Source organism: Sparus aurata, chromosome 12 (assembly GCF_900880675.1).
Source record: "Sparus aurata chromosome 12, fSpaAur1.1, whole genome shotgun sequence".
NCBI lineage: Eukaryota > Metazoa > Chordata > Actinopteri > Spariformes > Sparidae > Sparus > Sparus aurata.
Window position 1 is genome coordinate 17387087 of NC_044198.1, and position 16376 is coordinate 17403462.

The following is a 16376-nucleotide window of genomic DNA, read 5'->3' on the forward strand; positions in this document are numbered from 1 at the left end:
ATTAAACATCTCCACCCCCTCAACCACCACCACACACAGACTCGCATAAAACCAATAAAATATTTTTCCGATGTCATTATGTTGTTACAATCCTGAAAAATGTTCCCCCAGTATGGAATTCTTGCTGCTTTTTACGTTTTATGATTGTTTTGTTTATCTCCTTTTTACCTCTTAAGACATGGATTTCACCCAGGGGATCGACTTTGTCCTGTCTTTCTTGTCATAAATAATAATGTGTGGTACCGTTGGGACAAGATAATGTTTTCACAAAATCTGACGTCAGGATGAGAAAACACTCTAAAACTTTAAACAACATCACATTGATTAGTTCGTACTTATAATCAGGTCTGCTTGATTTAGGATACAAAAAACACATTTCAGATGTCAGTTAGATAACACAACGGCTCTACTCAGGGGTGTTTATTGATCTTTATCCTACTTATTCATTCTCTCTGTCTGCCTCTCTCTCTCCGTATCAACAGGATGAGTGCCCTGCTGGGTTGCATGAGCTTTGGTGTATGCTCCCTTATGGACGCGGACAAAGTGAGTTTAAACACAGAGATGATAGGTATAAAGACATTTGTAAACAGTGTCCTTTTCAGCGCTCACTCTCTGTGTGTGTCCTTTCATTAGATCATGAATCTGAGAGTTTAGTTCAGTGGAAATGACCTTCGATATTTGAGAGTAAAACACTTTGGGGTTACCAGTGTTACAGCGCAACAGTGTCGCCTCCAGAGTCACTCTGTTTGAGTCACTCTCTCTACTGAAATGTTAGAGGTCACACACACACACACACACACACACACAACACACAAACACACACACACACACACACACACACACACACACACACACACACACACACACGTATTCCTTATTTAAGTCTCACCGAATCTCATGTCTTTACAGAATTGAAGTTGGATTAAATGTTTATGATGCAGATGATGTAGCACGTTGAAACCTTTGGCATAAAACATTACATACTAAAAAATGTTTTAACCAAATTTAAGTTTATTATTTCGTAAAGGCAGTGTACCCGACGGACAAACTATGAACTAGTGGATCACCCTAATGAAAAATGTTATCCTGGGAGACTGTCAATACCACTGGTTATGCAACAACCCTGCTTTGTTGTTCTCTGTCAGAAGAAAACAAAGCCCAAATTCGGATCCTCTTGTCAGCCTGTGTTTGAGCTGTCAAAAAGACAGCACATCCTGTTCTCATCACACATACTGTACATTTCCTTGCTGTAGCTCTTGTTTATGTGCGTGACTAGCGGGTGTGAAAACTGAGAGCTACACAATACTATACTAATACAATAATAAGAGTGAAATGGTCTCGGAGCAGAGCAGTGCAATTAGATAAATGCTAGCATGCTAACAGTGACAGTGCTAATGGCCTGATGTTGATATTCAACACCATGAATATCTGTATTAAATTGGCATTTTCATGATAACAGGACTACCTGCTTGAAGGCGTGTCTTTGAAGGTGTGTCTAACTAATGACATGCTTGTCCTGGTCAGAAAAGTGGCTGTAAATACTCTGCAGTGTTATTGAAGAATCACGGCTAACAAAGCTCGGCTAATTTGATGATAGACACTTTTCTTTTCTGATAGAATAAGTCTCCCAGTGTAGGGTTATTTCAATGCTTTATGAAGCAGTAAAATCAGGATTGGGTCCTGATTGGTTGGGTTATCACCAGCACTAACACTCCCAAAATGACCTCCAAAAACAGCTGAAAGCGAACATGATGAATTGGCACAATAAAGCAGATATCTGACCATATAAACAGGGACTCGGAGAGAAACTAAAGAGAGTCAGTTAGAAGCTGATCGCTCTCGTCTCCTGCACAGTGTTATGTAATACAGGCTTGATTGAGGGGGAGAAGGTGGTCATCGTCACAGGTTGGCCAAGGTTGAGAGATGTCGCGGCACCCCAGAAGGGGTCCATCCGTGGCCCGAATCAGCTCAACCTGACGTGAACCGGTAATGAAAACAGAAAATCAGTGCGGCACGTTCTGACTGCGCAGCCAAAATTGCCAATCGATAGCCCCCTAGCCGATAGACTGACCGTCGAGCCATGCTTACCATTGTTTGTAAGATGAAACATCTCGGATCAGACACATTTTACTGACTACTCGCCAGGCAAAGTGGAGAAGACGACCGTCCAAAGACACACAATAACAGACACAAAAAAAGTGCGACACCACCTCATCTCACACACGTCCAGCATATTATAGGAGAACACCGTCCCTTAGTCGTACTTCCCAAACTGTCCCAGGTGATAGCAGATAAATGTGAGGTCCAAGAGTTCAGCATTGCTACTTGGCTGAATAGGTCTCTCCACCACTGTACAGTGGATTCCCTCGACTCCTTTTCTTAGCTATTTTCCCTTCACTGTTTAATTATTCAACATCTATCCAACTCGGCATATTTTCTTTTTGTCAGCGTACATTGTATGCCATTTAAGTGGTTAGTGCGGTAAGTGATTGCCTCAGCACTGTACTATTTATGTATGTTTTTAGATCATTTAGCATGCATTTGTGTGAAATTTAAAAACCACAAAAGGTCATTAGCCACTATGACAGTTATACACTTGACATATAATTTGACAGTGATTACAATTTCTTTTTCAGTGCTTAGTTAAAGTGTAGCTACACTGACCAGATTCTGCCTTGGACTTAGAGAAAGCAGGAAACCTTCTGCTCATTATGGTCACGGCACAGTTGAGAAAACTCTGGCACATGGCAAAAAAACTTTCATCCAATTGTCTGTTTCTGTAATTGAGTATTCTAAACCCTACAATTAGGGCTCTTTGTGAAGTAGAAAATACGAGCGTCCTGGTGATGTACTGATTTATGCACATTCTGGGGTTGAAAAATCCCTCCAGAAAAAGGAACCCCTCTGCAGTGAAAGTACAGTAAAATCCTGTTATGCTTTTAATTCTGACCTCGAAGAACGACCAGAGCTCTATTTGCTTTAGTTTTTTTTTAATCACGCACAAATTGGTCTCTGCATTCACTGAAGAGACCTTTTAATGTGTTGGAGTTTTTTTATTTTTCTTCTCAGGCTGGCTGAGAAGTCAATGTAAAACCCTTAATTTTGTGTTTGGAAATAAAAATGAGAAAAACAAATTCCAGCACAGCTGCAAATTTACAAAACCTCTTGTTTCTCTCCGTCACTCGCCCCAGTAAATCTTTTTTTTGTAGTTTCAATTAACATCCACATCAGTGAGGAAAATAAACAACGAAAATAAATGATATTTTAGTCAGGCTTACGTCTTCCTTCCTCTAACATTTATCCCTATGAATATTTAATTGGCTTAATATGGTAATGAGAGAGATTTAGCTTTGAGTCACACAGAGTTACACTGTTATTCTCCTCTGTTGTTTTTTTTTCCTTTTCATTCAGCCCATCCCTTTTCTGTTGCCCTGCACTGTTTTCTATCTGAAGCATTTGGAACTCATGACTGTTGGCTGTTATTTTTTGTTAACCTGCTTTCCTTGCCTGTCACATCTAGTCATTTGTTTGCACCCTCTTGCCACTTTTTGCTTTTTACCTCTCTCTATCTCCTGCTTTCTCTTTTCATCTCTCTAATCTGTCTCCCTCCTGACTAACGGTTCTCTCGTTTGCCCCACTCTGTCCGCCTTTGTCACATGTGCAGGGTAATATTGAACGATGGCTTAAATCCCTCTCTGACTTTCAGGACATATGCCCTCCCCTCCCCCATCTTCTATACAGGTCCTCCCTCCCGTCCTCCCCCCTTGTCCCACAGCCCGCAGAAATCTGTCCACTCAGATAAGATGCTTTTAAAACGGAGATTATTGTCACTGTCCATGGCATCGCATTATTTAGTACAAAAGCGAGGGCTGGCAGTGTGCTCGCGTGTGTGCATGTGTGTGTGTTTACGCGTGTGCTATGACAAATGTGTGACAGCGTAAAAATAATTTCAGTTTACAACAGTGTTGTCATGTCCTCTTTGCAAGACTGTGTCCATATCGCCAGGATTACAGATCAGATCCCATCAGTGACAGGCCGCACAGCTTTATATAACACACATACAGTAGTTGCAAACATATATCACGCATGTGCACACACACACCATCTGGCTGACAGGGCAGAAGTGGGGGGCATCAGCTGCTGGAATAATCTAAAGCATTGTGAGGGGCGAATGTATGTGTGTGTGTGTGTGTGTGTGTGAGTGTGTGCGCGTGCGTGTGTGTTCAGTGTTTGCAGCCCTGCAGGAGCAAGCAAATTGAGTCTGTGCATGTGTGTCTGTGTGTTTTTCTGTTTGACGTGTTTATGCTTTCACATAGAGTTCATTTTAAATTTAGCTCTCATTAGGTCGTATCCCTGAGCTTGAAGCCATGCACACACACACAGAGACTGTCACTCTTTGTGTTGTGTGTATGCTGTAGGAGGTTCACGGATGGTACTACCTACTTGGGGAAGAGCTGGGCAGGAAGAAGCATCTTAAAGTGCCCTCACAACACAACTACCACCCCACTGGTGAGTTAACTTCATCATAAATCACATTAATCATTATCAATTAATGAGCTTTGAACACTCATTTTGTGTACGTCATCATGAATAACACAATGTTTGAAATATTGAAAGTTGGCATGGAGTACTTGGCCTGTTTCAGAGGCATGTTTGCTCGTTCTTTGATTTGATTTGAGTTCCTCAAATTGGGACATTTCTGCATTTCAACTGTCGCCTTGTCCCTATGAAGTCAGGTGGAAATAGAAACAGGATGAACTTAAAGTTAACAATTACAGCATATGAAATGATGAAAAGTTGCATAAAATGGGCAAAAAAAGTAGTTTATGGCAATAATCAGCAGTAAGATCACAACTGTAAGTACATGCCAGATACATATTCTCCCATGTTTTCGTGTGGCCGGAGTGTGCCAGACTTGCGGCTCTTAAGTCTTTATCAGTCTTTGGGTCGGGAGGTGGGGAAACAGGGGAAGCAAGGGATTAAGAGAGGGGAAAGAGAGAGGGATTGGGAGAGCGAATGAGGGAAAGACAGAGAGAGAGAGAGAGAGAGAGAGAGTGGGGAGGGAGGGAGGGAGGGAGGGGTCTGGACGAAACCCTGACGTGTCACAGTTGCCAGAGCGAGATAGAGAGAGATAGAGAGAGAGAGAGAGAGAGAGAGAGAGAGACGGAGCTCTCCCATACCGTTTCGCTGCTGGAGTGGATCTCCCTCCTCACACACGCGCAGACACACACCCACCCAAACTCACATTTACACACACAACACACGCATACCCCCTCACACACACTCAGGCACATCAGTTTGGAAATCTATTTTTTCTTCTTACCTTCGGGTGCTTCCTTCTCTTCCTACTTATGTTGGCACTCACTTTCACGTTGGTGGTGGTGGGTTGTGTGTGTTGGAGTTATGCGACTCCGTGCCAGCCATAAGGGCAGCCTAGACTAGGTGAGTACTATGTTTGTTGTTTTGTCATACTTGACTGTACTCGCTTGCACATGTGTATGTTTTTTGGAAGTTGCATGTTGCATTGCAGAGCTGCACTGTGTTGTTTTGAGGATGCTGTTTGGATGCTTTCCATTGCACTCACTCCCCCCTCCCTCCCACTTCTTTACCATTTCACCTTTCTCTATTCCTCTTATTGCTTGTTTTTATACCCCCTTATCTTCATCTGTCCTTATATCTCTCCTCTGCATGCTTTCATTGTTGCTGACATTGCTTTTGATATAGCTTTATGACTCTGCGTGTGTGCAGCTAATCTGCCAATTCTCATTTAATTTCCTCCTACTGAGCTAAATTGGTCACGATTGCTTTCAATGTTAGACCATCGACCACCACCGACGCTTAGCTTACCCATTCAGTGAATTGCAGCGTGACACTGTAATTTTGTGCACAGCCCTTCCACATCAGCACACAGTGACATGCTCTCCCACATACACTTTTTCTCCACCCTCCGCGAGCTCCATACCCTGGACTTTGTTTATTCTCGTACCACAATTCTGGGTTATGAGAATGACGGTGATATCATAAGACGTTAGCTAACCCATCCCAATTTACACCGCTTGGCTGAACTAGGCTAATCTGCCTCATGCAACTTTAAAATTAGTTTTATGCTTCTGTGGATGGAACTGGGACAGGAGTATCAGATTGGGCTCAAGACTCAGCCAGCAGGAAACCATTACGAGGCTGGCATGAGGGGATCCTAACTTGTACCCAAGGGTTACATAGGCAAAGGAGTTTGACATTAATTTAGTAATTGTAGCCACAGTTACTGAGTTGTAGTTTTATGTCTTTACTGTCATGGCAAAAACAGACGTAACGGATGTAGAATGTGTTCATCTTTCCCAGTGGCAATGCTGCCCCACTACTGTCTCATCTGATCCATGTGTGTGTTTGTGTGTGTGAGTCGGTGGTGCACACTCATGCATGCATGCACTTGTGTGTTGCCAGCTGGCAGAATGTAGGCCATGGAGGCACTGCTGCACCATGACATGCACTAACATAGAAATTACCCAAAAAGCCCATTCATTACATTATCACTCTGCATGTGTCCATCTTCTCTCTGTTTCCCTGCCTGTCAGTGCCTTTATATTGGTTTTGTGTGCCTCTCTTATATCCATGTGTTTGTGATGATCCTTAAGCCTTTCCCCTGTCTTTTCCATTTCACGCCTCTTACCTGTATTTTTTATTTTTATTCACTCCCCTCTATGTTTTCTCAGACATCAGTTTCCTCTTTACTCCATCTCTTATGTAACGTTGCACTGTGGCATAATTCAGAAGGGCTTTCTCTAAACAACTAATTGGATGTCACTGTATACCAGCTGCCAGCCAATACATGTCAATGACTTGTGATATATACCTTATATCATTAAGAAAAATCCTGCAGTTTCGGGAGTGAGAAGACTCATGCTTGAAGCTTGGCAGGTTCACCATGTTCCTGTTCCTGCTCTGGATCAATTAGCCTTGTATTCAAAGCTGATTTATCATGTTTGCTGCTTGCCTTGAACCACACCGATCAATGACGCCATTGCAACAACCTCTCAATAAAACCCCAAAACAAAAACTACAGTTAGTCTATTGTTTTAGATGTAACACCCCTTTCTGTATTTAATGACAATGCACAGTACTTACTATATGCTCAGGTTACTGTTCATTTAAATATTCACTTGCCAAAATATCTGTTCTGAAAAGAAAACTACTTTTTCATTAGTTGAAAGTGTGTTTAAGGGTTTTGGTTATAAGTTAAAACTAAAACATTTGTCTCACTCAAACACATGTCTTATTTGGGGAAACAACACATTTTATGGTTTTCATGTCAAACTAGTTCAGAGCTCAGGAGGAGCAGCACAATAAGAGCTTTAGTTGGTTCTGTTGAGAAAAGTCAGCCCTTTCGAGTCTCTCTTGGTTGCCAAATGAATGTTTAAAAAATAAAGTTTCGAAATATCCACAATTAAAAATTCAAGTTTAGTGTGGAATGACACCATTTTGGATGTTCATTAAGCTCCACTCGCGGTCAACAATCATCTCGTCAATGAGTTAAATTCAACTTGATTCAGTGGAGTTCAACACACACACACAGATGATCATCTACTCAATTACTTTACAATTTCCAACCCAAAGCTGCACTACTTCAACAGCTACATGGCTTTAATCCTGTAATGTCAACACCACTTTCAAAGAAAATCAAACTTCACAGCGAACATCATCTGTTTAAACAAGTATTTTACTGGTCTGATAGTTTAATCCATGTTAAAGTGCACACACTCTCACCAGAGGTGCACTATTTGGATCAGTGTGTCAGACTAATCCCTCACTCTGAGACTTGTGCCAGTTGAGAGCCAGGACAGTGCCAGGCCCAACGTCCTAGGGGCGCAGAATTATGTTGGACTGTGAAACTAACAGCACATCTGCACATGATGAAGCACCATCCTGACCTAATGTCCAGGACATTCAGTATTTAGAAAGGCAACAATCTGAATTTGATTTGAATGTACAAATAGCTGCAGGCCATCGACGGCATTTTGGCCTTAATGAAGATAAGTATACTTTTACAACAAATGATGCAGAGTACATGAATCACATAAATCATACAGGCAGAGCACAAAGAGGGGACTGAACTCTCTAAACTATCAGATTGTTTCAAGTCATGCTACTCTAGTACCATTGTGGCTCAGACTCTCTGCTCCCATAACAAAACCAATCCGCTGAGCGTTGACAGCTAATTACGCTGCAGGGCTACAATTAAGAGCCTGCCATCAACTTTGCTTAAAACGAGTTGGGAGACTGAAAAGCAGAGGCTGTGCATGAGTGGCAGCACAACATTTCTGAGATACGAAGTGACAGGGCAATTAGAGTTGATTTTCAGGACAGATTTTTGTCTTGAGCAGTGGTAGACAGATCTTTGAAGCTATGGTAATATTAGTCACAACCCTTTAAATTCTGTTCTACGAGTAACAATACTAAGACAACAGTATACAGAGATGTCAGCTCTAATCTGGAGTGTAGAAAAGCATAAATAATTATTATTTTTTTCATGTTACTGTTGCCCCAAATGCTTAAAGCAGAATAAGTCTGTTAAACAATGCTTTGTCTTTTAATCAATTAATACCATCAGTGGATTAAAATAATAGACTTCACAATTATTTTTACTTTATTAGTCTAGATAGTAGTTTCGGTGGCATGATTCATTTTGGAGATTAGATATATTGCTGCCCATCTGTGCTTGTTTGTGCACAAACATCGATGTCTGCGCTTTCATTACTGATGAAAGACAAAAGCGTTTGAGAATCTCCCTTGGCTCTCCTTTTTTGGCTTGCGCAGTGTGTCAATGGAGACGACTGACCCACAGTGACATGTACGTGTGTGTGTCTCTGACCATGGCTAATGCATTTCTCTCCAACGGGCTTACGATGTGGGTCAGGTGGTCTGTATATGCGTGAGTAAGTAAAAATAGCCGAGCGCCCATTGGGCTTGAGCTTAAAAAGTGTGTCATCTTATACACACATTTGTTTCACTTTCCATAATAGATGAATATAGTCCAGACATACTGTACGCGCACACACACACACACACACACACACACACACACACACACACACACCGCTTTTTCCAGATGGCGAGACTTTAAATCAGCAGATTAAAATGTACACTATGTGATTAATTTATATGCCAGGGGGCTGGACATGGAATTTGAGGACAGAGGGGGATGTTTTTTATGTCTTTAAGTTCTGTTAAATACTGCCAGTGAATGTGTGTCTGTGTGAGCGTGTGATCATGTGAGACAATGTGTTGGTGAGTATGTGTCTGACATGCCATGCATCCGATGCTTTGGGTACGCGCTCATATCCACTTGACCAGCTTCAACCAGAGCTTTGTGCCACTGTGTTGCACCTTCTGCGCCTGCGACTTTGTCAGCTGTGTACAATTGGAAAAAGTGAGTAAATTGAAAGGGTTTGAAAATCAATGGTCACGGATTTCAATTAATTTTAATTGTGCATGGTCAGAACAACTTGGATTAGTGGTCTGTGAATACAAACACTAAAGTCTGTCAATTGTAACATAAACATTATACCTAGACTCACTTAATTGTTAAAATGCATTTCTCAAAAAACACTGTGAATACTTAAATACTTACCCACACGTGGTTCTTATTTATTCTGGCTCAGTTTGTAGTTGGACTGAGCTATTTATGAGGTCACAAAATAAAAGAAAGACATTTTGATATTTCACAGCAGTCAAAGTATACGTGATCCTTTGCACAAGATGTTTCAGAATTAGGAAATAAATGAGATAATTGAGACCAGAGCGAACACACGATGCTGGAACCTAAGACTTAAGAGGTAAACACCTGTGCAAGTGTACTATAGGTAAGGTGGCAGCTGTATACCGGCTCAAGGAACACCATGGTCTGAAAATTGATTTTAATCTTACTGATTACATCTACTTATGTATGGTATGGAATTCTACCATATTTGCATTATTAAAAATATATATATATATTTGAAATTTCTATCAACTTTCATGTCAGTTGGAACATAATATCTTGTGAAAAGACAAGAATTCTAGTAAAAATCACTAAAAACCACAAAAACATGTCTGTTTTCATTGCCTAACAGGTCATTGTAAGTGATAATAATGATAATTGTGTAATACCAAATACTGTGGTACCTTAACTCTGATTTTTTTCTGAGATTGAAAATCTCATACCTTAGCAACCCTAATTATATGTGTACGGCCTTTAAAGAAGCTCTCTGTGGTCTTGTCATTCAGTACGGCTGCAGCTGAATAATGCACAATCTGACACTAAGCTCAGCTCATTAGAGAAATGACAATAGGAGAATGTGGTGCATTATTTGTATTGTATATGTATATGTTGAAGGTTGCTGCTGTAAACTGAAACACAAGAAAAAAAGGAAATCTAAAATCTATAAGACACATGATGGACAAACCTTATCATAATGCCCTGATGAAAGTTGAGGGGGACATTACTCACCAGCCAGTCTCAGATAAGCACAGAGAAATACTGACACAAATACATTTCAAACTCTGTGGCTCACAAGCATGAATCTATGCAGGCGGCAAACCTCCAAACAGCACAGTCTTTAATCTCTGGTGGGCGGACACTTTCATGTGTCGGGTTCAGAGGCAATGAACCTATACGGCAGAAAGTTGTCACGGACACGAAGTAAATTAGGATTGATTTCCTGATGGGCAGACATATTGAGCCGGCAGAAGGAAGGCGGAACTAAGCGGGCACGACTTGGGGGAGTGTAACCAACAATAAGGAGTGCAGTCATGGAGAACTAACAACTAACATGTTCTCATCCTGCCCATTTCAAGCAGATATATTCTCATTGTGTGTCACAGCACTTGCCGACCATTGCCGCTCTTATTTGTTTATGCTCAAGGGCAACTACTCTAGTCAAATTGTCAATATAGTGTTAAGGTAAGAAAACAGCAAGCACTCCATTCCGAATTTATATTTTTAAGTATCTCATTGCTTGTAAAGCTATTTTCCTCCTATACTTACAGCAGCAATGTAGTCTGGTGTTATAATTGAAAATTCTCAGAGTTGTCAGTTTGAATGGCTGCCTCCTCCACTGCTGCTTCTTAACCATGCCACTCTTAAAGGAAAACATATTAATAAGATAAACTTAAACGATTCTTTCCAGTGACAACTTGGTTTTCATGCACAAAGAGAATGATAGACCAGCAGCAGCTATTAATGTTCATGCTCAAATGTCAGCACCACCTCAAACATTTGGCACAGCTCTCAGTGTGTAAAACACTGTTTAAGAAATAAGAAAAGGTATGAGTTGTTTATCTTTGAATAACCAAGCTGCCACGGGGGGAAATGCACCGAATCGCACATAGTATTGTGCCTATTTGATTTGATACATTTGGATGTACTTTTCAGATGGGATATAAAATTCCATCCGAGTCTCTGAATATTTCTGTTTGTTCTCCTCAAATCCCTTTTGCAAATCTCTATCAGGGACAATCATTCAACACTTTGAGTCATCAGACAGCAGACATAATCCTCTCCGGCTATTCAGCCTTGCTCAGTACAGAAACAGGAAATGAAATGTGCCAATCGCCACTCGTTTGGCTATGCTTGGGCTAGGCAGAGACTGAGGCAAAAAACTTTTAGACATTATTTTGAATTTGAATGGCACACTTGTGTCATGTTTGCAGTGTATTAAGCTTTGGGGCTGGTAGTGTGCAGATAACTCATGCATAAACTCGTACATGTATTCCTCTTAGGGATCTAATTGTACTTGGTGAACATGTACCATACATTACCTGTGAATCCATTGAGAAGTTAGATGCTTGTATTACAATATAAATGCATGGCCTACTTTTTGCTTCTTTTCATGGCATGAAAAGGTTGGACAAAATAACAGGAACATACTATGTTATATACAGTAACTGCTCTATAGAACAACCTAATTTATGCTTTTTTAGGTTTAGTTTTTCTTGAGACTGTGTCAAAACTTTGTTGATTCATCTGTGGTATTTGAGGCTGCAGTTGTTGTTGGTGGTGTTTTTATTATAGTGTTATATGATCCTGTTTTTTCACCTCCCACAAACTAACATGGATGCAGCATTCTTTAAGAATTGTTGTGGTTAGTCCCTCTAAAACAGAAGAAGGAATACTGACTACAGTACTAAATACACAGAATACTCTCACGGATACTGCAACAAAAGTATTCAAGGGTCTACAGCTACTGAAATGGATCTGGGCCGATGTACTAAGGCAAAGCAGAGCCTTGAGCTGAATGCTATTGTCAGCATGCTAGCATGGTAACACTGACAATGCTCATATGCTAATGTTAATAGTGTCTGCCATGTTAACCATGTTAATTTGGTGTGTTAGCAAGAACTATGTGCTAATGCGTACCATACACAGTACAGCTGAAGCAAATAGGATGCGGTGAGGTTTTCAAGAATCTGGTTATAAACCAAAATAGCCTAGAAAATTTTGACTTTTGACTACATAATGGTTTGAGAACAGTCAAGAGATTACAATTCATCCTTTAGGATTAATACAAAATAACATAGCAGTAAATGTAATGGTTCCATGTAATGGTATCATGGCTAAAAGTCTTTGTACGGCAAAATCCAGAGGATACATATTAGGGGACCATGAATGCCCTATTTACAACAAATATCCCCCTCTGATGGTGCAGAAAAAGTCAGAGGTTCATGCAAGTCAGTAAGATTCTTCCTCTGGGGAACATTAATGTCTGTACAAGTTATCATAGCAATCTATTCAATGGATATTACAATCTGGACCAAACCAACAGGCTGGTGTCTACATCCCTCAGGCCATACCACTAGCATTGCTGAAAAATCCTTCAAAACCCATCATCCAGGCATCCAGAGTATGGCATACTGTACTGTCTCATTATACAAGAAAATGTTACTGAATAATGCAGTTGCCCTTCTCCAGTTTTGCAAACCCAGCATAGTTAGGTCAGCAAAGTTAAGTTTATAGCTGCCAGAAGCTGCTCTGTAGAGATGAGTCTGAAAAAGGGAGATGTAACTCTCCGCTGGCTGTTAAATGTCTTATATGCATGCCATTTTACTCTTAGTGAGTGGCATGTTTGCCAGTGGCTCAGTGTTCATAGTGTAAAGGACATTATTCCCATGTTTCTTCATCAATCCAGTGGTTTACACGACTTGTGTCCCAAATATGGAACAACAGAGGATTAAAACAAACATGTCAACAGATCTTGAGAATGGCTTACTGATTTTATTGCAACTAATGAGGCTTGGTGGATTTAATGGATTATTCTGAAAGTCTCGTATGATCCTCCTCCTCCTCAAGTATTCCCACCAAGTGTATAAATGTAAGATGCGGAGTGTTTGACCTCTGAAAATTGATTTTAAAAAAGCCAAACGCTTTCATCTACACACAGTTATCTTGTTGGACCACTGGAGCATGGAGATGATCCCCTCAGGGTGTGGGATAAAACATGAGGCAGTGAATGTGAAGCCATGTGAAAAAAAAACTTTCTCTGGGAACTTCTGGTTCTTGTTAAACATTAAAGTAAATGGAATAAACAAAATTCAAATACGTCGATGACAGAAAAAGATGTGTGTGAGCGACTCATTACTGAAATAACCTGCAACACAGCAGACATTCTCTCCAGTCTACCTCACAGTTGGGGCACAAACTATAACTACCACAATGCACGTAATGACTAACCCGATCAAAGAGAGCATATAAAAGCACTGAGCCGGTGCATTTAAGGCTGCAGCACCCATTTTGTATCTTTTTCTTTCCTTTCAGATCAATTTGGTCATTGACCAACAAAAACACCCTCAGGCTAAAGACCTCTCTCACTCTTTCAGCCCTGTGATGAGACATGTTTTTACCAAAAACACCTCCAAGGCTCATGGTTTTGCAAGCTGTAAAATTACTTCCAAGTTTTACAGACAGAAAAATATGTCTGTTGCAAATTATTTGTGTATTAGCGACTCCTGTTTCCAGGAGACAGGGTTGTATACCTTTTACGTATATCCTGCCAGTGTGGTCACACTATGCAAAGAAAGATGGACATAGTTATAAACAAATGGATGATTAAAAATCTTGAAAAAAACAAAAAAACAAAAAGGAATTCAACACTTTGTTAGGCCTCAAGGATATAGTCAATGTGCTTGGTGAGAAACACAGAGTGTAGATCTAACTGATTAGCCTGACATTGCCAGACCATTTGGCTAATGCGAATGAATCCGCAACCTCTCCCATCGTTTTGATTTGCAATGGGCAAAATGCCTCTTGAATTTGGATAGACCTACAACCAATTAGAGTAATGGAACGTGCGATGTGGCGCTGAACTAGTAACCGTGATAGCAGAACATGCACAGCTCACAGCACAACTAAAATGTAAGCCTGTTGGCTGCCACTGAAACGTAGTTTATTATTAAAGTTGACACAAAGAGCAGTGTGCATGGCAGCCTGCTGCTTTGTTTATATTTTTGTTATACTACTGCACAATACATCTAGCTTCTATCCAGATGGGAGAGTGAAGGGAGTCACCATTTAAAAAAGTTTTCATTGACTTGTATTTGTAGGAGATGTTGGGAGTTTGCCCATTCACTATACAGCTGCCAGTTTTACACATATCCAAATATCTTTGCACTATTACTCTGGCGTGATTATCATCTATTATTTAGTCTGGTATCTCTTCTTAATTTGTTGAACCAAAATAGTCAGTCAAATGCTGTTTACTAGAAAATGATGCCTCACCAAGCATCAGTCATGCTGCATTATTCAGACCTCCAGTGGTTTGCATGTGTGCAGTTGTTTTGCTCCCATATGATTTTCTCTCTGTTCCTCTGATATCTGTATCTTGCTGTGAAATTGAAAGTTTGCTTGTTCACTGAGCCCTGTTTTAAACATTTGACTCTATTCTTTCAATAAATTGAAGCCTTTGTTCAGCTATTTACCAGAAATCTCCTCAATTGCCTGTATCACATTTCTAAACTAAATACAGCTCGGTCAAAAGACACACGACAGCAACAGGAGTACTTGAAGGTCATACTGCATGTGTTAAAGTTATTTTCATTAAGTTTACCGCGTAAATATTTATTCAGATGTACTGGAATATTCTCATTCTCAAAGAGTCTCATGCGATTAAGTTGAATTTTCACTTCATTTAAATTAGTTAGATCGTTTTCAACATTTTAATACATCCATGCTGTACACAACTTTTTGATTAATGTAAGAAATATTTCAGTCAGATGTATATGTAATGGTTAAAATAACAGAATAAACTTAAATGAATTAACTTAAGCAAGTTTTAATTTATTCCTCTTAGCGTTTTGCAGTTAGGACCACATTATTTGTTTGAAAAAAAAAAGTTACTTGTCACTTTAATCTAACACAGTTGTCAAAAGGCAACATTTTTTATTATACAGGAAGATATTGTACTCCCAGCATTGTGACGTCAAGCGTGTCACAGTGGAATCTGCTGACCATGGGCGACAGTTTGAAGCCTTGCAACCCTGTCATCTGCTTATCTTTGTGTTTGCGTCACAGTGCCTTGAATGCGAACCTTTTGCAAGTCCCCGTCTTTTAATTTCTTTATAGACCGTTAGTTCTTAATTAAACAATAACTTCTTGATACTTGAGGCAATCTTAAGAGACCGAAACAGTCAAGTGGAGTGCAACCCCCTCCCGTCTTGGCTTTTCCACTCTCTCCATCAAGTGTTTATTTGTTTGCAGGCGACAGGAGGTGAATAGAGGGTCTGGGTGTCAAGTGAGCGAGTGGTGCAATGATGGACTTGGTCAGAGTCAAGGGCTTTTTATGTTCTGGCAGATCTGAGACTGAGTCTGACTCCACTGCAGAGGACTGCCAACACCTTTCAATTTCTTTTCTTCTGTCTTGCCTTTGCACATCTTAATTTTCTGACTCTTTTGTCCCCCCCCCCCCGTCTAGTTTCATTCTGTCTTTCTTTAATCCTCTTGGTGTCTTACTCCGTTCTTCGAACTGCATTCCTTTGTTCTCATTCCGTGAATTTCTCTTGTGTAGACTTTTCCCACTGTCTACTACTTTTCGTCCCTTATTGTGCCTCTTTCTTCCCCTCATTTTTATGTCAGTCATGCTGGATGTTTCTTGTTGCCAGCTGCTCCAAGTGTCTCCCCTCATATGCCCTGTGTTACTGATGTCTTATCCACACAAAAGGCTGCTCTCCTGGGCATGATGCCAGACAGGTTAGCCCCTCTCCCAGGCTGGACCCCTGGTGGTTTCAGATTCACAAGTGACAGAATCGCTTTATATTTTCAAAAGTCTACCATGGCAACTGCAGCTAAGGGATTGGGCCCTTTACTCTGGGGTTAAATGATAAGGTTACAGAGGAAAGTAGAAACTGTA

General features: G+C 40.5%; 1 protein-coding gene across 5 annotated transcripts in view; it reads left to right on the top strand.

Moving 5' to 3' along the window:
- rgs3a (regulator of G protein signaling 3a) overlaps positions 1 to 16376 on the top strand; it is a 156679-nt gene that overhangs the window by 23145 nt on the left and 117158 nt on the right. For 2 of the 5 annotated variants that reach the window (XM_030436370.1, XM_030436371.1), the window contains 2 exons: positions 483 to 543; positions 4419 to 4509. In XM_030436370.1, coding sequence (XP_030292230.1) covers positions 483 to 543; positions 4419 to 4509 — 152 coding nt within the window. Of the gene's footprint in view, positions 1 to 482; positions 544 to 4418; positions 4510 to 5115; positions 5443 to 16376 lie in introns of those variants that run through there. The other 3 variants (XM_030436372.1, XM_030436374.1, XM_030436375.1) reach the window with 2 other exon arrangements.